We start from the raw sequence: 23,180 nt of genomic DNA, 5'->3' as shown, positions 1-23,180 counted from the left end.
TTTTTTTGTGAACATGACGTAAAATATGCTGCTGATTACGTACATACATATGTAGCACAGATGTACAGATACCAAACAGCAGCACCGCGCCATGTGCTCTACGCCGATAAGGCGCCGATCGTATTCCAAGGCGATGCGTAAATGGCAAACGATTCCATGAGCGCCAAGCACGCGCTATCTACATTCTTCTTCATTAATTAATTTACATACATACATATTTATGCATGTATGTATAAAAGTATGAATACATATTTGCAGTCTTATGAAATTTTTTCAACAAATTACGTATTAATTTCTAGGCTATATAAATTGACGTTCTATCAGCATGTGGCTTATGTATGTAGATATATGTAGCTTAATCTGAGAAATATAAAAAATGTGCGGCAAACAGTGGGATTTCGGCGGAAAAAAATACAGATTTTTGCACATTGAATTCTTATATTTGGATAGTTTAGCCTTATAAAGCAAGGAAAAGTCGCTGTGAATTTTTATAAAAGTAACAGAAGTCAAAAGAATTTTATTCAACTTAAGCTTAATCGGACTTTTGTTCAACTGAGCAATGTGCTTTTTTAGTAACTTTTGTTTTGACTGCTTTTGTTGTAGGTTAGGTATAGCATCTATTTGTCCAAATAGAGAACAAATGAGTGCACGTGACCAAATAGTTGAAGATGTAAGAAAACAAAAGATATACTTTATAAATTCCGATTTTGACACTTTTTTATGGACAATAACTTTGTTACCTCGGCCTTCCTACTATGTCTTCTAGCTATAGAAAAAGGAAAGATTGGAATTTTTTCTTTCGATTTTTGAAAAAAATTGGCTCATAGCTGCGACTTTTAATGCTATTTCATGTAATAATGGTGGCATGTATATGCCATACATACATATGTGATAAAATTAGCTGATTACTCCCATTTTTTTATGTTTAATTATAAGTAATAGTAAAACTAGAGGTCGGATTTGTGTGCAAGAAAATAGGCCTAAAAACATGTGCCATCATAACTATAAACAAAATACCCCTAGTATCAAAAATATGAAAACCCGACGTTTTGACGATTTTATTTTTTTATATTTTCCACTATAAATTTTTCTTATTTTTTACAAAAGTATAATTCGTTAAACAGCAATAACCATAAGAATCAAGTTTTTCAATTTCATATAGAATTCGGGAAAATGCAAGAAATACCAAAAAATTTTCATCAAAATTTTAAATTTTCCACTCGATTTTTTTGAAAAATTTCGAGTATGCAATTTTGTAATGTGCATATTGCAAGTCGCTAAAAATAACTGTTGATTTTTGAGAATTTTTTTTTACGAGGGTGTGTGCATGAACAAATTTTATTTTTAAATGGAGGAAAATTCGGAACAGCCCTGACAAAAAAATCTGAAAAATGAACGGTCGTTTTTAGCGACTTTAAACTACAAAACCAAATTAAAAAATTTAAAATTTTATCGAAAGTTGTTTGGTATTTCTTGCATTTTCCCGAGTCGTGTCTGAAATAAAAAAAAATGATTATTGTGGTTTTTGCTGTTGATGAACTAAGTTGGTGACACTGACTGTATATAAATTGATATACACTTTGCTTATAGTTATTATGGTACATATTTTTAGACTTATTTTTTATATTTAAAGAATCCGATATTTAAGAATCCGAGCATTAAACAATAACACTTGGACAAAATTTCGAAATGATATATACATCTGTCCGATTTGTATGGCCTTTTAAGGCCAGTTTAAGGTTTTCGAGGTTAGGTTTGTATGTGAGGTACATATGCTTTGAAATCAACCGATTAAGCTCATTTATTTGGAATTCACAAACGACATTATTAATATATTATGGACAAAATTTCGGAATCATATATTCATCGGTTCACTTTTTAAGGTATTTTAAGGCATTTTTTAGGTTAGGTCTGTATGGCAGGCATGCTTTGAAAATAAATCAATCACGCCAATTTTTTGATTTTTTCCAAACTTATGTCCATAAATATTATAAACAGTAAATTGAGGTTCTACGGCGACTCCTTATTTTTTTGTGCCAAAAAAATGTACCACTGTGCGCCAGTGCGTATGAGTAACACTCAATTGATGATAGTACAAATTTTAAGTAAATATTTGTGTGATTTATTGTGCGCATTTGAACTCTAAAAACCACGCGTACTACAAACATACATACATAAATCAGCTGTGACACAGAAACACAATTTCTATTTACACATTTACAAACATACATACATACATACATATGCTTTTATTTATTGCACTCACACGCACGCTCAATAACAAGAGATCAAATCAGCAGTTCAACAAATTAGTGCACATACAGAGACAATGCCACATTTAAGCTGTCAATATTGTTTCTTTTTTTCTCCCATTTATAGTGTCATTTTCATGTGCAAACGTGCAAATAAATGTTGGCAAAGAACCTGTCAGCATGTGAGACATGCAAAAAGCAATTGCAACTAGATCACAAGTAGGTATGCTCCAGTCTAATTAATAGCAATTTAACAGGCAAAAAGCATAGCATGGAAGTAGTAATATGTAAAAAAGTAAAAATAAAAACAAAAACAACACAAAATAGGAACACCAGACACAGCCGCAAACTGTTAACCAATGCTTATGAACTCACGTTTATTAAATGTTTTTCTCCTTTTTTCCAGCGAGTGAACTTTTATGCGAGTATGTACATACGCGAGACGATCATTCATAGTACATACATACATATGTATATTGTATATATAACACACGAGCACAAGTAGCAGGTAGCACGCGAAATTCAATTCGAGCGCTGTTGCGTGTAAAGTACTTGCAAATATGACTTGCTACTACTATTTCTAAGCCATGCTTATAAACATACATACATACGTTTGTAATTGCATATATGTATGTATATGCTGTAGCTATTCAGCTTTATACCCAAGTAAGTATTTATGCTTGTGTATGTGTGTGTGTATACCCGTGTGCCGCTTAAGTTTGCCATAATTTATGTCAGATCATAAACAAGCCGGCATTTTCAAGGTTTAATTTTTTTTTTCCTATTTCAATTGCTACTAACATACGTTGCTTGGTTGTATTTTTTTCTTAAGTTTTTTCTTCTTTAAAATAAACACGTTTCTATTGAGAGCAATTTAGCTGGTAATGGATTTTTTTTTTAGCATTCTCGCCTAGTACTAAGTGTTTGATGTTGTTAAGAGTGTCAGTGATTGAATCGAAATAAGCCGGTTTGTTTTGCTGAAAAATCGCTAGTCACAGCCGGTGGGTTTTGCGAAAAATTAAAAAAAAAAATCGCTTTAAAATAGCGCAAAGTTGCAAAAAAAAACGCTAGCAACACGTGCAAAATAATAAGTATGAAAAATGAGGCAAGCGAGCAGCTGATCACACCGGCACTTTCTAGCAGTCAGTCAAAAAGAGGAAGTCAGCTCAAAAGAATGGTAAATTAATCAGTTACTTATTTAATATGTGAGTTATACTTATAATCACTTAATAATTGTGTGGATTAGCTTTTTGGTATGTAATGTTACTTTTTAGTATACAGTGGCGGGAAAATAAATAGGGACGCGCAATTAAAACATGAAAACAGCAATCAATAGGTGAATTTATCACAATAAGTAATTCTCAATCTATTGTTTTACGAGTATGTTATAATATATAGTATTCATAATTTAAATAGTTACCAAGTGAATTTGGTCATTATCATCATGTCAAGTAAATCCCTTTTTAAAATAAATTTATTTCTCTTGAGTAAATATTTGCTTATGTATGTACATACTTTTGTCTCACAATCAATATTAAAATGTTCGACCTCACTCCTAAAATCACTTAGTAACACGATTTGCTCCGTTGGCGGTTCTTTATGTCCGATATGTCAGCGACCTCCACGCTCTAGAAGGGAATACGTTTAGGAACATATGTACATATGTACGTATAGTATATCAGAAGGCATTTCTATTACGATTTTAGCTGTCAATGTGGCTTTTGTTGAATTTGACTTGTTTAAGATACATTCACTTTTATGGATCACTATGCACAACACTAAAAAGCACGTACTCGCTCGCCACCCCATACTTCACGCATGCTTTGAAAACTTTTTTGTTGTGGGTTATGAACGATTATTTAAGTGCTTGAATGACACCTTAGAATAAAGCTTAAATACATGTATGTTACTTCTATGTACATACATACATATTATGTATGTGTAAATTTCCTTCTCATTAGTTAATGGCAAACTGGCAGTTAATGGCACCTGGCAAGCAATTAATTGATTTCTGTATAGAACTTAGTATGGAAGTATTATTTTTAGAGATGTTTGAAAGTACTTATTGCTGAGTAATGACAAGATTGGAGGTAATAAAAGGAAAAAATTACAGAATAGTATAAAAGCACTCATATCTATATACATGCGGTACATGCCGCTATATGTTTTTATTGCAGGAATTAGTTAATTTACCACAATTACAGGCGATTTTCTTCGCAAAACATTTCACAAACAAAACTTAACCATTTTGCTATTAATATATGTACATTCGGGTGATCCAAAAATGCATGTAAAAATAATTATTCTCTCAAATTTTATGCTCACACCCCTTAGGATTGTTCTATATAGAAAAATACCCCTGTTTCTTTCGAACTAAGAAAAGATTTAGAGGTGGCTCAAGGCGCGCAAAGCTGTCCATGTATTTTATATGGGAGAATTTTTTATTGATTTTTATGATTTCGCTTTGATTTCTACGAAAACTTGTTTTTTTTCCATATAAAATATTTGAGCGCTTTGAGCGACCTATAAATATTTTTGTAATAAAAAAAACAGGGGTATTAAAATTGCCACTTCACTTTTTTAATGACCCTAATATACATACATGCATAGGTCAATATTGCATTTTATATACCTTCTAAGAAACATCTGCTTAAAAGCCCGTCAAATTAACTCTATAATTTTGTATAAATATTTTCGTATGTATATATATTTGAAAGTCTTTTCCTTCAAAGATTAATCTATAGACAGAGAAAAATTAAAATAAAATACATACATATGTATATTCACTAGGGTGGTCCAAAATAAGTAAAGTCGGAATTTTAATGCACTCACCCCCTAGGAAGGTTCTATATCGAAAAATATACCCCTTATTTTTTATTTTTAAATCAAAAAATATTTAGAGGTCGTTCGAAGCGCTTAAAGCTGTTCACCCTGGTTCTCTTCAGGAGACTTTCAGTGATACTACCCAATTGTTTATATAACAATTTTTTAATATCAAAGATTTTTTATTTATCCCTCCATTGCATTTTCTGGCATTTTGTGGAGGTTTTAGCGGCCCTATAAAATATAGTTACTATGAAAAGATGGTTAAATAAATAATGGGGTATTGTTACTGCGAATCTCCTGAAAGGAAACAGAGTTTTCCGATCAGAAAATATTGATTTTCGAGAATTATATACCATTTCTACGAAATTTTTTTCCCCATATAAAATACGTGGAAAACTTTGAGCGCTTTGAGCGATCTCTAAATATTTTTTTGATTTCAAAATAAAAATAGAGGTATATTTTTTTGGTATAGAAAAATCCTAGAGGGTGAGCGCATAAAAATCCCGACTTTACTTTTTTACATGCATTTTCGGGGCCCCCTAATATACACGCAAAAACCGCAATAGCAAACTCATTAACACTACCAAAAATGCGAAGCTTATAAGTCAAATGTAAAAAACTTTTATTACCCCCTTTTTAATTTTAAATATAAATGCAATTAAATGCCAACGCTAGCGGTAAGAAAAAACAAGCGCTTTTATGCAATAATTGCCGCATAACGGTGACTACTCAATTACTTAATGTTATTAACATTTGCACTTTGAAAGCAACAAAGAAACTGAGATAGACCATTAAATGAATTTAAGCTTCATGCACTCACACGTAGTTACATACATACATATCTGTGTACATATATAAAAATATGCACACAATGTTTGCATGTAGTTACTGTATCTATCCACAATCACATTACAGTGAAACATCGATATAACTAAGTTGAATGGGTTGGACAAATGCTTCGTTCTATCTATAGTTTCACTACATTTAGAGAATATCAAAAGCTCGATACAAAGAAAGCTTAAAATTTAGAAAAAAATAAAATATTTGTACATACATAAGTATGTATATTTAGTTTCGTTTTTTTTTATAATGGGCCTCTATCCGAGCGAGGTTGTTTCGGTAGCTTTCGCACAAAAAAATTGTCATATTAAGTTTTTCGTTTTATCCAGGTTCGTTATACCGAGTCTTTCCTGTATTTGAATTTGTGCTGCATTGCTCAAAAAAAAACGCACTTAGCTTGCAAAACGGAAATTAATTGCAATCTAAATTACAAAGCGTTATTAAACTTCACTTGGCAGTGGTTTGTTGAACCGCTTCTTTGCGCCTTAATGAGCGCACTAATTGCTGATTGCAGCGCCACCGGCATTATGACACTACATAGTGTACGTTTATGTGCGCAATGCCATTAATACGCTTAAGATTATTGAAAAAAAAAACGATACTAAAAACACTGCTGGTGAAACTACTTAGTGAGTAAATTCAGTTGTGTGTTTCAGGGGGAAATTTATTTATAAATTAGTAATTATTTAGCTCTGGTTTAAAAACTTTAAATTTGATATTCCATTAGGGTTTGTGCGGACTAAGAAAAACTCTCTATAAAAAACTTTTCAAAACGGGGCATTAGGACTGCTTGCTGGAAGGTTTATCGAAGCTCCTTAGAAGTTGGGGTACCCATACGGGTATCAAACAGCGCAAAAATAAGTTTAAGGCTCAGTGAAGCACGCCAGGTATTTCCTAGTATTCAATTTAGACGAGGATTTAGAAGACGATTCCGAACTTAACAAAAATGTTCTAAAACGACACTGTACCGATATTGATAAATATATAAAAAAAATATATATAACCTCTTCTTAGCCGCATCGAGACCGAAGTCGATGAATATGTGTGCACTTCGATAACAATACTAAATTATAGCTTATTCATCGATACAATTATAGCTTAATTTATCGGTGCAAGTATCAATAATAGCGTCAACAAAAAATTTATCTCGATAAAAATTAAAAAAAAAATACATTAATCCATTGATATATCGATAACAATGAAGGTAAATGGCTAGCGAAATTGGTTACGATAACAAAATTATAACGATATCGATAAACATCCTTTTCTTTAATCATAAATGTTCTGCAAACACACATGGTTGTACGTCCTTAGGAACACGTGGCGTATACGCAACATATCGTCATCTGAATAAAAATTTGTAGTATTTAAGCGCCGTTTTGACGAGTTTTAGTTAGGTACAGATACAGTTACATATTTCAAAATAAGATCTTTCGATTAGTGTTACCAGGTTTTGGATATCGCCTTTAGATTTCGAGATATTGACTGAAATTTTATCGGTAAGATATTTCAACTAGCGTTTTTGAACATCTCCTTCAGTTTCCGAGATATTGAGAAAAAAGTGTTGTTAACTTGGTACACATTTGTGGCACATTTTGTCGTCTATCATACAAAGTAGCTCCAGAATGTTGACAAATTTAGTATGCGAAAAAATTTTACTAAAGAAAATCCTTCATAAACTAAAAAAAAAATTAATTTTTTTTAGACTTAGAATCGGAGGGGATTTATGCAATTTATTCGTAAGACCTTTATCAATTTTCAGCTCTCGAATTACTGTGCATAGAAATGTCTATTTTTACAGCACTAAAAGACTGCAATTGTTTTGACCATTTCCATTTTCTAAATTTGATTTGAGTATGAAACTCATAACCAAATGGTGTAAAGGGCATTTTTACTCATATAAATCGGTACATTTATGTATGTAGGCATGTGCATATACTTGCAATAAGTATAAAATTGCACGTCGCGCACTAATTATCTGCATTTAAGCAATCTAACGTTTTTTTACAAGCTAGGCGATTTTTGCAAATGAGGAAAGTGATAGCAGCTCAACGAAAATTTCCGAATAAATAATTTTTTCCTTCATAAGTTTCGTATGAATTTAAAAGAAAGAATTTAAAGGAAAGCAGAGCACCAGAGCTGTCAAGTTCCACTCATGAGCGACGTGAATTTATTGTAAATATTAAAAAAAAAAATGCGAGGCTATGCATGCACAGCATCTTCAAAGCTGTCGTAATAGCTTATTAAAATGTTGTTAAAATGCGCTACTACGCATTTGGAAAACAATTCAAATTATTCTTGTTATATACATATATACATAGGTACATATGCTTATAATTGTACTTAATTTCTTTAGTATGAGTCTATGTATAATCTGCAAGAATTGCGGCAAAACGGGCGGTTGATTGTGCCTAATAAATTTGTATTAACTTCTTGCTTATTCTTTATTACTCGTCACATAATTCACTGATAAGAGCGTAGCGTAAAATTTAAATGGGCTTTTCGTTAAAACATTTTTTATTAGCATATTTAAATAACTATTTGCTTTATTACGTAGAATGTCTGGACTAGATTTATGAGCAAGAAATGTATGTATATATGTCAGCTGTGTCATTAAAAATGCTATTATTTCCTTGGAATATGTAGGTGTCCATTTATGTTCATGACACCTTTTGTGCGTAGTTCAAAAGTAGTTAATCCCAGCCCAATTCGGACACCAATTGGCTATTGCCATTTCGTTGTTTTTTCACAATTTTTATATTATAAATTCAATTTTTTCAATTTGTTATATAAATTTTTGAAAACAAAAAGTTCCTGTTTTTAAAGTGCCGATAACTTTGCTAAAAATTTACCAATCGGCAGCCTTTTTCGAATTGTTATAAATGTTGATTTTAATTAATTTAACAGTTAATAGCTTTCCACGGCTTTGAAAATGAAAAATTTTAAATTTTCTAATCGACACATTTTTAGCTAAGTTATGGCCATTTACAAAATGGAACTCTTTTTTTTCAAAATCGATATCTCGGAAACGGCCAAACAAAAAAATTAGGAAATCAGGGAGGCCCGAATTGGGCCGGAATGCCCCACATATACAGTACAGTTACATGACATAATTTTAACTTTTGCGATTAGACCAAACTAGTTCATTTTGGGCCAGTATATTATAAAATGTTTTGCAGCATAGGTATGTATGACTGTATAACTATGAAAATTTGTTAAAACTTCGTTAAATTTGTAAATCGATTATTCTGTGCTACAAGTTTTTTTAAGTACACAAGATGATCAAAATTTTTCAGTATGCAACTGCTCCACTTTTAATGTTATGACTCACTCTAAAATCGGCGCATTTATATAAATCACTCCGTCTGGGTTTTAAGGCTTACGCATGTATACATATATCCATAATTATGTACCCAGCCAACAGAGAAACGTACTTTTTGCCAACAATGCAGTTTCCGTACATTTTTCGTATCCGGAAACGTTCAAAAAACCATTTGCATTTTTTGGAAATTTTTCGTATCCGAAAAATATCAACATGTTATTTCAAAATAATAATTTTAAAATATTTGTTCAAACTGAGCATTTGAAAACGTGTAAACGTATTCGCTAGTAGCTGAGTGTGCAGAGGAGCGTGCTGTCGTCGAATGCCGTCAGGAGTATCACATTAAAATTATACATATAAAAAATTATTTATTAAAATATAAGTAATTACTGAATCTTAAAATTGTTTTTCGTTTGGTTTCTTGTAACTATGAAAAAGTTTCTGTGAAGTTAAAAATGAAATCGTTTTCAAAGAAAAATTGAAAGGTTTTTATTCGAAATTATTTCCATTTTCGGATACGTTTCCAGATATTTTGCTGGCTGGGTATCTATGTGCATACATATACATACACACATTGAAGCATTTGAAGAAGACATCATGGCGCGTGTTGCTTGATGTCAGCACCGTATATCAAATACAGGGGCACTTAAGTCAATTATTTGAGTAATTTTGAATAAACATAAAATATGGAGGCTGTACATTGGTTTACCAAATGATAAATAAGTATAAAAATTTAAAATTTTAAGAAATAAAAATTTACAAACATTTAAAACAAAGTACATCGCACGCATTATTGCACATATCACCAACTAAGAATGAAAAGTTGGTAAGCCTTCCTTTAAAAAAAATTATATTTTAATGCAACAAGCAAGTAAAACTAAAAATGCATCGTTTTTTAAAAGTTAGAAATAGCTTTTTTTTATTTCCAACCGTCTTTATCCAGTGATACGCAACTTTGCTAAGTGCAAAATAATCCAAGAGAATACACAAAATTTTTGAAAACATTGTGCATTTGATTCGTTTGGAGCAGTTTTAGCTTAGAGTACGCGGAAACTTGTATTAAATTTTATGCAAAACAAGTGTTTGAAGGAAATGTGTTGAAAAAATTAAATAATATTTGAAAATTTCGAAAACATATCGCTACCTAAAGGTTAAGAGGTGCCAAGTTCACTTTTCTTAAACTTAGTTTTCGATTTCAGAATGACGGATAATGCGAAACTAAATCAATTTTTCGTCTCTCCTGAACAATTAAAGAAAAAATGGACTTGACACCTTTTTACATTTAGGTACCGATATACAAAAATTGCAGTAGTGTAAGCGCACTGACTGACTAATTTACAAACCGACAAAAAATGCCAATAGCAATTAACAAATTGCGCGCTTTGTGATTTTCGAATTACAGCAATTAGTTTGCGATTTGTTCTGATTAATCAGTATTGGCATTTCAAAGTAGGCATTCAAAAATATACTAAATATGTATGTATGTATGTTCATTTATAACTTTTTCATATTTATTTATGAGTCATGGCACAAATTTTTTGATTTCTTCCGTTGCTTGCTTTTGCAATTTTGCCTTGCCTTTTGGTAGATGACAGCCATTTAACAATTCGTATGCGAGCGCTTCGACAAGTTTTTATTGGACAATAAATTAAACTGCTTAATTGACAAATTGCAATCCATGAAATTTCGATAGCGATTAAATTGAAATCACTTAAATATGGAAAAGCTGTGTGAGCGACAAATATAAACCAACGAAAAAATAAACAAATCATCTTAAGAAAATATGTTGGGTACAAGCCTGAGATTCACTTTATCCATGTGTTGCCATTTAATAGCTTTTTTTCCGGAAAAAATTACTGCAGGGAATCCATAAGAAGTTATTATGAAAAGCGCTGTGTGCTCAAAATTAAGTTCTTTAGTCAGCTGATAACAAGTGACTGCTTAAGGCCTGATTATGACAACTTAACGTAACTTAGAGGCTGTCACTTAAAAATTCTCTTAAATGGATGTTGCTTACATTTGGAACTTAACGTAACTCAGTGCAACGTCGAAGTCTGTGTGATTTTGATTTACCAAGTTGTAAGTTACGTTATGTTAAGTTAAGTTGCCATAATAAGACTTTTGAAGGTAAACATAAACAGCTTGCCACAGAAACTCCCGCCTAAGCCCTCCATGTCAATAGAGACAGCTGCACGGGTGATCTGCCTAGCCAATTTTCATCAGCCATGCAGTTATGGTATGCTAATTACAGTTTGAAAAGTGTGAAAGCGTTTTCAAATATATTGCAATGTACAAAAGCCTGTCATTTCAGAGAATGTATGACGGAATGCAAAAAAAATTTCAATTCGCTACTTTTAGCATAGCAATAAATAATGTTAAAGAAATTGTAAAGGTTTCGCCGATTAAAATCTTAAGTGTTCATAGTCGCGTTCCGGTCGTAAATCCAACTCCATATCGATATCTAAATATTTCCTCGCATACAATTTGGAAATTTTGTATGGTAGTTAACAGCATTGAGTTTAAAAGGCTGTGGAAGACGAAAAAATGCAAATGCCACTAAAAAGTAAAGAAAGGCGAAAGGAAAGTATAAACGAGGAAAAAGATACGTTCCAGCAAATAATTAATGTGTGGCGGAATTATTTGACGTTAGGGAACATTGCCTATGGTTGAATATCCACATATTTACTTAAGTAAGCTTATGAAGGAAAACAAAAATTTAAATGGAAAATTTAAAGAGCCTGAAGATTTTAATGGAAAAATAGTTTATATTTTAAGTACAGATACATACTTACACACACATACTTCACTGAGCAAAAACATAAAAAAAAAATAATTAAAAAAGGCAAAACTCAGCGGCTTAAAAAAAACACCAACCAAAAAATTTTAATAACGGTGAATACAGTATGAAATTACGAAAACCGCATGTCGGTCAACGTTCGCCGGTCAAACTCAGCAGCACAAAAAGTACGTAATTTTGCTATTAACGGCCATGTAGCGGCTTACAACAGCTTGGCTGTTATTATTGCATCTTTGCTTGTACATACAAATGTATGTATGTGCAAACTTTTGTATGGGTATTTAAAGTTTATTCGCATATACATAAACAGCTAGAGGTTAGAGTCCAAGCGACCTCATTAACTATGGGGGTCTAAAAAGTGGTCTAAAAAAGTCGTTGAATTGTAAAATTACAGAATATTTAGTTAAGAATAGACAGAAAGACAGACAGACAGACAGTCAGACAAACTAGCATGGGCGAAGATAAATTACAATAGGAAGATACATAGTTATGTACATATACATAAAAAGATGTGCGTTATACAAATGCGATTTCTTTACTTCTGCTTAAAACTAGTCTGCGTTATTCGCGTTTGTCTGCAGTGCTTTTTTAGCAAATTTTTTAATACTTATGTGTTTATATGTTAGTAAGTAGGTTGCAAATATCGCTATGTCTCGCTGGCTGGTTTTTCCAAATTCATGCGCACGCTTGCAGCCGGCCGGCAAATGCACGAACACTGCAGCAGCTGTAAGTGTGATAGGGTGTAGGTATGTACATACTATGTATATGAACCCTGTAGGTACGGGAAACTTAGATTTTTAAGTAACTTAAAAAAGTCGTTAGAAACTGATTCGGTACAAACTAATATAAAACTAGAAACACTTTTTTAAATTAATTTACAAGTTTTCGTAGAAGTTGTACCGAATTCGTGAAAATCAATATATTTCGATCGGAAAAATAATGATTTTCAAGAAATCGATATAATTTTTTCCCCATATAAAATACATGGAATAGTTTGAGCGTTTTGAGCGAACTATAAATATCTTTTGATTTAAAAATAAAAAAATTTGGTATATTTTTTGAATATAGAACAATCCTGTAGGAGAGAGCAAGGAAATTCCGACTTTACTTTTTCCCACATAAATTTTCCGACCGCCCTAATGTACATACATATCGCAACCTAAATCAAAATCAGTCACAATTAAAAAAAAATTCCAGGAGAGCCAAACCACTGTTGAGGCTGCGCAAGCGACGCAAGCAAAACAAAAACAGTCTTATTAGTACTTTCCAGTTAAAGAAAATAGTCATTGTTTTATGGGAAAAAATAAATTTTGAGTTGTGACTGGTTTTTTTTTTACTTGGGGTGGGATACGATAATTATGCATAAGATTTCAAATGTTTTGCTGGAATTTGAAATAACAATAAAATTAGATTAAAAACTTTGAAAACTAGCCGTAATTGAGTGTGTTTTCCTACAAGGTTGCATTTTTGTGCACCTATTGCTAATGTCTTTTTTTATTGCTGGAAAGCTTTTTGCATGGGCGGTCGTGTGCGGCAATAAATATAAAAATTACAGGAAATCTCTGGTTAAAAAAATCGCAAAACTACGCACGAATACATACAAAAACGAACAAAGTAGAATACAACCTCGAAGCATTGCATTGTTGGAGTGCGTGCATAGGCGAGTAGGTACGCATTGCGACCGGATGAGCAGAATTTGTGTTACATGATTTTAATCGGATGTTAGCTTTCCTGTAAAGATACCTACATACGCACATTACTATGTATTGAAGTTGATGCCATTTGGGATGAACTTTGAAGAGTTTATTAGGTTTTGTACGCGATAACACCTTCCGATGACTGCTTAAGAGTTTTGTATAATAGCAAACATAATTTCCATAATTTCGGAGAATCTTTCATGCGAGATGGACCAACATGATATAGGATATAGGCGTTCGAGAAAAAGTCCAATATATCGCTTTACCCCCAAAAAAAAATATGTATGGTGAGTAGTTATTTGCGAAAGCAAGAGCTGACGTATAAAGCTCTGCGTACGTTCTAATCATTAAACTATAATCGGGGATAACGCATGGACCTCAGGTCTATTATAGGATACTTGCTGCGATGGCGTGCCAAATAAAAAAAATGCTTGATCAGACATTCCTTGTGGGATGCACACAGATGCACTAAATACCGAGGAAGCTCGCAGGAGACTTAACCAAGTATGATCAGAGCTCAAGAGTGATTAGAAGAACGCAATGTTGAATTAGGGGAAGAAAAACATAAGTCCTTCTCCATACAAGCATGCAGGTGCTACTTGAAGTAAACTTGCTGACATTTCTTGGATATTGACAATTAAATTAATTCGAAAGTTAAAATGATAAGTACTCAACTTCGCACTTAAGGCCTTTTACAAAAATACTATCTGCCGGTTTCACTAGCAACTAAGAGAAAAATGATCTTTCTGTCAGTTGTTATATTGAATTAAAAAATAATAATAATAAAAATAGTTTTCAGTGAAATTCCTATAAGCATTCCATAAATTTAGCAAAACGCCACATGAAATGCCGCGAGGAAGAGTGCTGGAAAATATGTACCTATGTAGCCGCAAATAGCAGCAGGCAGATTGGAAGCAGATTAAATGTGCCGCATGGTAATAAAAAGAGAGCAATTTGAAAATTAAAATCTGCTTAGCTGAAGCATTTACCAAAGCAATGCACTTTCATGTCGAGTAAATTCTTTCGTGCTGAATATCTTCCGACGATAAAGTCCGCAATTTTTTTTTTAATTATTATTATTTTTTTTTCTATAACATTTTCTTCGCAGATACTCATTTTGCAAACTTGTGAAACGATTTGCATACCAGAAATATCGTTTGTTAAAAATATAAAAATTTCGTCGTTCATTGTGTTATTTCTTTTGATGGTTATTTTTTCGATGCTTAATTCAAAATTAATGTGTAAAATCAATAAAATAAAGCTGACTTCCCAATGGAGTGATCAATTAATTTGGTGCGGCAGAGAGTGTGTGTGAAAATTTGTTCGTAATTTATTCGAGTGGATTTATTGGATAGCAAAAGAATTTAATGTGCAAACCACTTGAATGCTACTTAAAGTATTTGTTTTGTGATTGTACATATGTACATACATAGATATGTATGTATGGACGTTGAGGAGCAAGTCCATAAATATACGTACATACATGTAAGTCTTACATCGATTGCTCGAAAAAAGGTATGTGTATCAGGCACTCATGAAATTTGTTTTGTAAACATCTGTGTTTTTTCTTAACCACTTCGGGTATAGTTCGAACTGATGCCGAGCCAGTCCCAAAATTGTTCTGAAGTAGCCTTGAATTCGTTCTGAAAAGGTCGTGAACTAGTTCCGAAAGGATCTCGATCAAGTATTCAAACGGTTGCAAAATCATCCCAAACCGGTTTCGAAATTTTGCCGAAATAACCTTGAACTAGTCTCGAAAAGGTCCAGAACTAGTCCCTAAATGTTCAAGAAACAATTGCGAACAAGCCTCGAAATCTGCAAATGATTCTGAAATAGTCCACTAGTCCCTGACTTAGGCATTTGTACACACAAGAGGTAATTGCAGATTTTCTGCTGGGCTACCGCAAATGTAACCCCCCTACCGAGAGCTTGAGATGTTTACACATCAAAAAAGCTGCATATAAAAAATTAAAAATCCTACATTACTCGTTTTCAGTGTCTCAGAAATCCATCTCGAAAAACTTTTAATTATATTAACCGACATTATCCATAAGTAGTTTATATTTTGCAGGTGATACTATCATTTAATTGCTTACCGGTTTGCTTATGAAGTGCGCTTTTGTATAAATACATACCTGCCCTGTTTTGATACGGGTAGTTTTATTGCTTAATTATGCTAATATCTAGCGCGCGTAGCCTTAACCAAAATAAGGAAGTAACTATTCGTTTCGCAATTCACACTTTTTTTGAAGCGCTCCATGCCCAAGTTATGTTATCTTTAAATGTTTAATATCAATTTTTTCTACAACCAACTTGTTTTCTCTTTTCTTAATTGAATTGTAGCTTATAATTAAAATGTGGTGCTTTTTTGGCTTGCTTCTTTGGCGGTACCGGTAAGTTGTTTAGCCAATTTTTGACTGCATATGTACATGTTTTAATAAAATATGCGATTTTTTCTTAGTTTTTACTTTTCATGGGTTGCAATAAATTTCAATTTAAGATTTAAGTGCAAGCTGAGCGTCAGTTGGAAACTTGTATCATATCAGACTGGAGCAGCGCATTTAAAGTGAACCTAATCGATTTTAAATTGAGTTATAATTAATGGAAAGTGTATATTAAATTTAGCAGCGGAGTAGGGTAAGAGACGAATTCAAAGTTGCAATGCTTAAACGGAATTGCATTGAATAAGATTTTGTGGAAAATGTGCCGGAAATTGTTGATTGATTTCGTAAAATTTTGTGGGTTTTTCTTTAAAAACCAATATTTTCTCTACTAGAGAGAAATGTTTCAATAAAAAATTTACTTGTTTGATGCTACATATGTATATACACAAATCGCATTTATCGTCCATATTCACGCTTTAAAGACAATATGTGTTTATGATATTTTGAAAACCCCCCAGCTAATGGACAATTTTGGTTTGTATTACAGGATTTTTATAAAAATTAAAATTTTAGCGATACTGCAAAACATTCTTTGTCAAATTTTCACCCTCGTGCTTAAATGATGTATGTGCAAAATATTTAAAATGTAATCTTTTTCGGTTGAGATAAAAAGCTGCTGACATCAAAAATATGGAGTATAGCAGGACAAATTACTTTTAAAAGTACTAAATAATCCGATCAGGCAAACGCCACTCGTAAGTAGTGAAATTTACTTCGAATTAATTATTAACTACATATCTTTGGACATTTGACAAAACCACTTAAGTCTGTCTTTCACATAAGCAAATGTCGACAAAATATATTTTACAGTCAAAGAGAAAAATGTTGCATGTTTTAATTTAAGTAAAATGATATTTTTGACGGTAAAAAGAGCTTTGCCGACACCGTAAAAGATAGCCTTAAGTGGTTTTGTCAAATGTCCACAGATATAATATTTAATTTATTTTGAGAACCTGCTAAGAATTGCAGATTCTGTGTGTCTTAAACAAAAAAAATTGCTGTGCAGGTTTGACAGCCTATAAATAAAAACATATGCATTTTTTTGATGTACATATATACATATATGTACAAATATAATAAGATTTGCAATTTTTCGATGTATGTACATATGTAACTCAATTTCGGAAAAATTGCCATTTATGAATTTTTAATGTTTACCGACGATGTCAGTTAAGAGTTGTAATTGTTTGACCATCGATAAGATGCGGCTAATAATACATTCGAATTTAAATTGCCCGTCTTAAAATTTTCAATATTTCTTTTGCAACAAACCATTTTTGCCTAATATAGCGTCGCCAATATGTGCATTAGTGATTTTAAAGATATATATTTTTGGTTAAATTTTAAATAATTTTTTTTATCTGATGTGCTAATGAACTTTAAATAATTTGTAGAGGTTCTCAACACAAACATTTATAGTTGACCAAGTTTATGAGATATCTGCATTCATGCATAACTAAGCAAATAAATAGTCTAGGCGTCATATACATACATATGTATGTATGTTTTTATATATGTACTATATAAACATTAGAGTGGTCCAATTTTTGTATGGGGAAAAAAATTTTCATCATAGAAAACGGTGCACGCCCTTAGTTTTTTCCTTTTGATATTTGTAATGCCTATACCAACTTTCAGTTTTCTACCGCAACCAATACAGGGTGCTAAATGACCTTGAAATGCGCTACTAGATCGCTATGAAACTGGCAAAAATATTGGTGATTTTTATAAAAAGCTACTGTTGCCATGAGAACTGGAGCTTGTGCGTTTTTTTTTAGATAATTTAAATTTGAAATGTTCTTAGGTTACTTTACCAATTGTTTCATTAATAGATGTACACAATACTTCTAGAGTAAAATATGAGCATCCTCTAAATTTATACATAAACATGTAAGGTTTGGTACCAGCACCTCTTTCGGCAAGAGGAAAAATTGTGGAAGGTGCCCCAACCAAACCCTATCTTGGATTTTTTTTTGTTGGGCCACTGTAATGTACATTTATGTACATATGTATGAAACCGGAATGGGTTGGTTGATCGCCGGTTTTGCGCATCATTTAGCATTTACTTATAAAGCAGTTGCTCATAAAGTCGGCAGCAACTAATTGCTTGCAGGGTGCGATTCTTTCTATATTTACTGTTGCCTTTTGTTTTGGTAAACAATAAAAATTATTTATTGCTGCAAGCTACGAAAATATGTACATATGCATACGGCTTGAGGTCGTTTTTTTGTGCAAAATTACTGTGGAAAAAACAGCACCAGTTTATAAATGGTATAAGTTATAGCTGCTATTTCGGATATCACCACATCTATTCATCAGACTTCTTCATCGAGTTGATACGAAAGTATACATATGTATGTCTGCATAAAAATATACTTGTAATACTTGAAAGAAGTAATTTATGAAGAGAACTTAAAACTTTTATGAAATATTTTAAACGCTAATATCAGCTGGACTGATAAATATATATTTTGTACATATATATGTACATATGTACATATGCCCAAAAAAGTATGTCAAGCAAATCTATTTTTTTTTTTCAATAATATGATATGGTATGATCTACAGTCCTTGTCAATTTCATATCAGCTAGCGTCATCCCAAATAAATACTGAGTAATCATAGTGATAAGGTAGTAATTGTTTTAACGCGTCACTTTGCATTTTTGCTTTTATATTTTATTTGGCCACTTTTTTTTTGTTTATCTTTATATTTTTTTCACGTATCCACTCATCGTGTCTAATACATACAACACTTAATGGCATTAATATTCGCGCTTGTCAATGGTGACTAATATTTGTAAGAATTTTTTAGCAGCACCAAAGATAGTCATTTTATTTAACAATTGCAAAAATATATAATTCGTAATCGCTATTGCTTTCCGAACCAAAACAAGTAAGGATAGCTGACTCATAGTTTGGCAAAATAAGTTGTTTTCTAAGCTAATGCATTTTTTGCACTTTTTGTTTTTAATTATACATATAGGGTGATCCATCTAAACCTTTTTATTAATTTTAAATAAAACTTCTAAAACAGAACTGGATGTCGAAAGGTCAAATTTTCAATTACTCTTTCCAGCATTGCCCGAATTACGCGAGTGATTTCGGCTTCCAAGTTTTGAGTCATAGCTAGATTAGCGATGGAGAAGAAAAATCCAGACATCACTTGCTTTAATTTCACGCAACAAAAACGCAGTTATAATAGTGCGATAGCGCTCGTATATTTACGTAACCTTTCGTCTGCGGCCAACATTTTAATGAAATATTTAAAGAAAATAAATGCCAGACTTATTTTGGGAAAAAATAAAGATTCAGACAACCAGTTTTGTTTTAAGTGTTTTATTTAAAATTCAAAAACTAATGTCTAAATGGATCACCCTATACGAATGTTCCTTACCTTATGACCCAGCATCAAGCATGTAATTGTGATTACTTGTTTTTAAAGAAAAAATCAATTTATTTACATAAGAAATGATTTTCTTGCGCTAGAAATGCAAAATATTTTTATGTCTAAAATTTCTACCTATCACAACATTTAATGCGCGCAAATATTATGACTACGTGTATGTACGCGGAGGCAATCAATTCGTCACGCCACTTATAATATTTTGTTTACTAGGAATTTGCTAATAAAGTATGTATATGTGTGCATTTTGTAGAAGTTGTATTTTTAGTTGTCATTTTACGCTGCAATTTCAAAAATTTATATTTACTAACACTGCACGGTAGTGTTTACAAATTGCTTTTAAAGTATTTAACTGATAAGAATTTTACGTTGAGAAAGCACGTAGAGGGTTGTATTAGATGCTTAGGTGAAATTCTCTCAATAAGTAAGTATGTGGAAGAATTTTGTTTATTAATATTTTTTATAAATCTTTTTCACATTATAGTCAGCTATATACCTAAGTATGTACTTAAATTCCGGTTGTTTTTGTTGACCTTAATTTTAGCTTAATTCAGTCTCATTTTCATGCCGATCTAGGCTCCGGCAGCACTGAATGGGTATTTTGCAATTACAATGCAAAAGTGTATTATTATGGAGTCTTACATAGGAGCATTAGAACTAAACCTTTTACATACTTACATACATATGTATGTTTATGTATGTAAGCGTGGTATGACACAAACCCATTTATATTACTTACTGGATTCTAGATTTGTTTATATTTGCATTTCATTGGTAAATATGAACGCTTAGCTAGACCATTTCATGGTTGCTATTTGAACAGCCGTCAGCTGATAGTCGCGTACGAAATGAGCGCAAAACTGACAACTAGGTCAAATGTGAGTGAAATGAGGTGCATTAAGAGAAATTATGTAGGTCAAATAGAGGAGTGAAATTAAACAAAACTTAAATATAAGCGTTGAATGTTTTACTGTACTTTCAATAGTTCTATGGAAAATTTTTCCATTTTTCTATGTTTTTAAATTCAGGGGAATAAATTAACGACTATCTTAAATTTTTATATGCGAATTGAAGTCGATTTGGTTTTTTGCTTAAAAATTACTTGTTTTAGTTTATTAAATCAAACGTCAAAAGTAAAAACTGACCATAGACTTTCGTTAAATACTTTTTTTTTTGTAATTATAAAACTGGCCAGATAGTTTTGGCATAAATGTAGGTTAGTAAAAAACTAGACACAAATTTTTAATTATAAAATAGCTTGACATAAATTTTGTACACTTAAAAAATGGGCATACCTTTTTTTTTAGAAGTGTACCTAACTTTAATATAATTTAGAAACTAATGCTTAATTTTCACTAGGCATTAAATGACAACATTTTTAATGACAATATTGGCCATTAAGAAATTTTCGTGCATTACGTTCAAAAAATTAGTCATTATGTCTGTTTCCTTTTTAAATGGCATAGGTTTTTTATCATTTCAATGCCTAGTGGAAATTCGGCATAGCCAACTTTATTGGGAGCCTGAAACCTGGATTTGAGTTTTTGAAAATTTAAAAACTGGGCATACATCTTTTTTATAAAAAGCTGGACACAAATTGTTGGCAATTTAAAAACTGGATATAAAGCGTTTTTTTATAAAAAACTGCACACTAATTTTTGGATATTAAAAAACTGTAAAAAAATTCATCAAAAATTGGGTCTTTTAAAAACTTGTCATAAATTTTTGTTGCTAAAAAAATTGACACTCATTTTTAGAAAATTAAAAACTGGACATGATTTTATGGTAATTAAAAAATTTGGCATGAATTCATTTTGGTGATTTTTAAATTGGACAAATAAAGTTAGCATCTACTCAAGTAGCACACTGGTGTATAACTTGATGTAAATTTACGAATTTCGGTATAAATCTGATTAATTGTTGAGTGTTATGAACACCATTATGAATGAGATGTCAAAATCAGGGCTGCAAGCCACTTCTGAGAAAAAAGTTACGTACTTTTAGCCAAATCTGTAGTAAAAACACGTATATCTAAATTGAAAAAAAAATTAACTACCAGTCGGTTCAACTCACTTCCGGTCGAAACCGGAAGTCGGTAATACCACCAAAAAACAGAGCATCTCCGATTCAGTATGTAAAATTTTTGTGGTATTCAATAAAAAACATTCCTCCTTTTCAGAGGGGGTGGACGTATGATTTAGGACACCCTTTATATTACATATACCACAATCAAAGGAATATATATATATACATTTTCTTCGCAAGAATCACATGCCTCTCTTTCTGATTAACTCAATCAGAAATTTTCGCTTCTCACTCTTTCTCTTTCATACAAACAAATTCATTAACTTTTCAACTCTATCAAACTTTTAATAGTTGCTCGTGTTTAGCTCTTCAACCTTCAAGCCTCGATCCAATAGCACTAACTATTAGTACTCACCTTCGGCGCATGAAGATATATACCGATGATCGTAACAGTAAACCATTTCATGGCCCAACCAATCATCAACTGAATAATCGGTTGAACGTTTCTCATCTCTTGTTGCGTGGTTATTTTCTTGTCGTTTACTGTTTGAACGCGTTTTGCGTTGTTTTTGATTATGCTGTTGTTGTTGTTGTTGTTGTTGCTGCTGTTGACGAATATGCTGTTGCTGCTGTTGATGTTGTTGATGATTGTGGTGGTGGTGGTGATGTTGATGACGTCCATTTGTCGAAACACCCGAATCGGATGAATCATTTTTCGAATTGCTACCGTTTTGTGGTTGCTGCTGTTGTTGTTGTTGTTGATGGTAATATCTGGGGTTACGTATATGCTGACTAGCTCTGCTACCATTACGTTGCACAGTGTCATCTGCAAGAGCGGCGGAGAGAGAGAGAAGAGTAGCGGAGAAAAATTAGTGAGCTGTTTTTTTACAAGTTATGGGGATTTCAATAAAAACAGAGACTGAAATCAAAGTTTATGATACGGCTAAAAGCAAAGCCCAATGTGCCTTGGGTAATAGTTTAAATTTATTCCAATTTGATTGGAAATATGCTATTCATTTTCCTTGCAAAAAAATTGTGAATAGGGTAAGGTTAAGCTACTGCGTAACTTCGCAGAGAGCAAGGGCCGGATATTCAAAGGGGAAGTGCTTTCAATCGATTCGGCATTTTTTGCACATTTTATCATAACTAAAGTCCAAAAAATCTAAAAATATTTATGAAATACAATGAACCAAAGTAATCCCGAGAGGAGCAGGAACACAAATACAACCGAAAACTACTGCAAAAAATCTAAAAATGTTAAAAAAATTCCAAAGGTTCTTAAAAACTGTCGAAACGTATTTCAAAGTTCTAAAAAATCCGGAGTTTCAAAAAATTCCGAAAACTTTCAAAAATGACGAATCATTTATTTTATTTTGCTTTTATTCCGTTTTATTTTATTTATTATTATTTGCTCGCCGTTATTGTTTAGGGTACACCCAAGCGCCGCCGCTAAACAAATTCAAACTCAGGCAGATTCAAATTCCCAACACTTTTGTCAGCTGTGTCTACTGTGTACTAAATAGCAGTACTGCATTATAAATATTTGTGTTTGATTATTTTCTTGTTTTAATT

At 32.1% G+C, this 23,180-nt stretch overlaps 1 protein-coding gene across 3 annotated transcripts in view; it reads right to left on the bottom strand.

Annotated features, from left to right (window-relative positions):
- The window catches only part of LOC118733761 (transcription factor mef2A-like), a 171,243-nt gene that overhangs the window by 49,213 nt on the left and 98,850 nt on the right, over positions 1 to 23,180 (bottom strand). For 2 of the 3 annotated variants that reach the window (XM_036463297.1, XM_036463299.1), the window contains exon 2: positions 22,024 to 22,434. The exons of the other annotated variant lie outside the window; for it this stretch is intronic. In XM_036463297.1, the coding sequence (XP_036319190.1) occupies positions 22,024 to 22,434 (411 nt within the window). The remainder of the gene's footprint in view (positions 1 to 22,023; positions 22,435 to 23,180) is intronic. 3 annotated transcript variants of the gene reach the window in all.

Source organism: Rhagoletis pomonella, unplaced genomic scaffold (genome assembly GCF_013731165.1).
Source record: "Rhagoletis pomonella isolate Grant_MI unplaced genomic scaffold, Rhpom_1.0 Rhpom_scaffold_00002, whole genome shotgun sequence".
NCBI classification, from domain to species: domain Eukaryota; kingdom Metazoa; phylum Arthropoda; class Insecta; order Diptera; family Tephritidae; genus Rhagoletis; species Rhagoletis pomonella.
The sequence above is the reverse complement of the archived record's forward strand: the minus strand, read 5'-3'. Positions and strand labels throughout refer to the sequence as shown.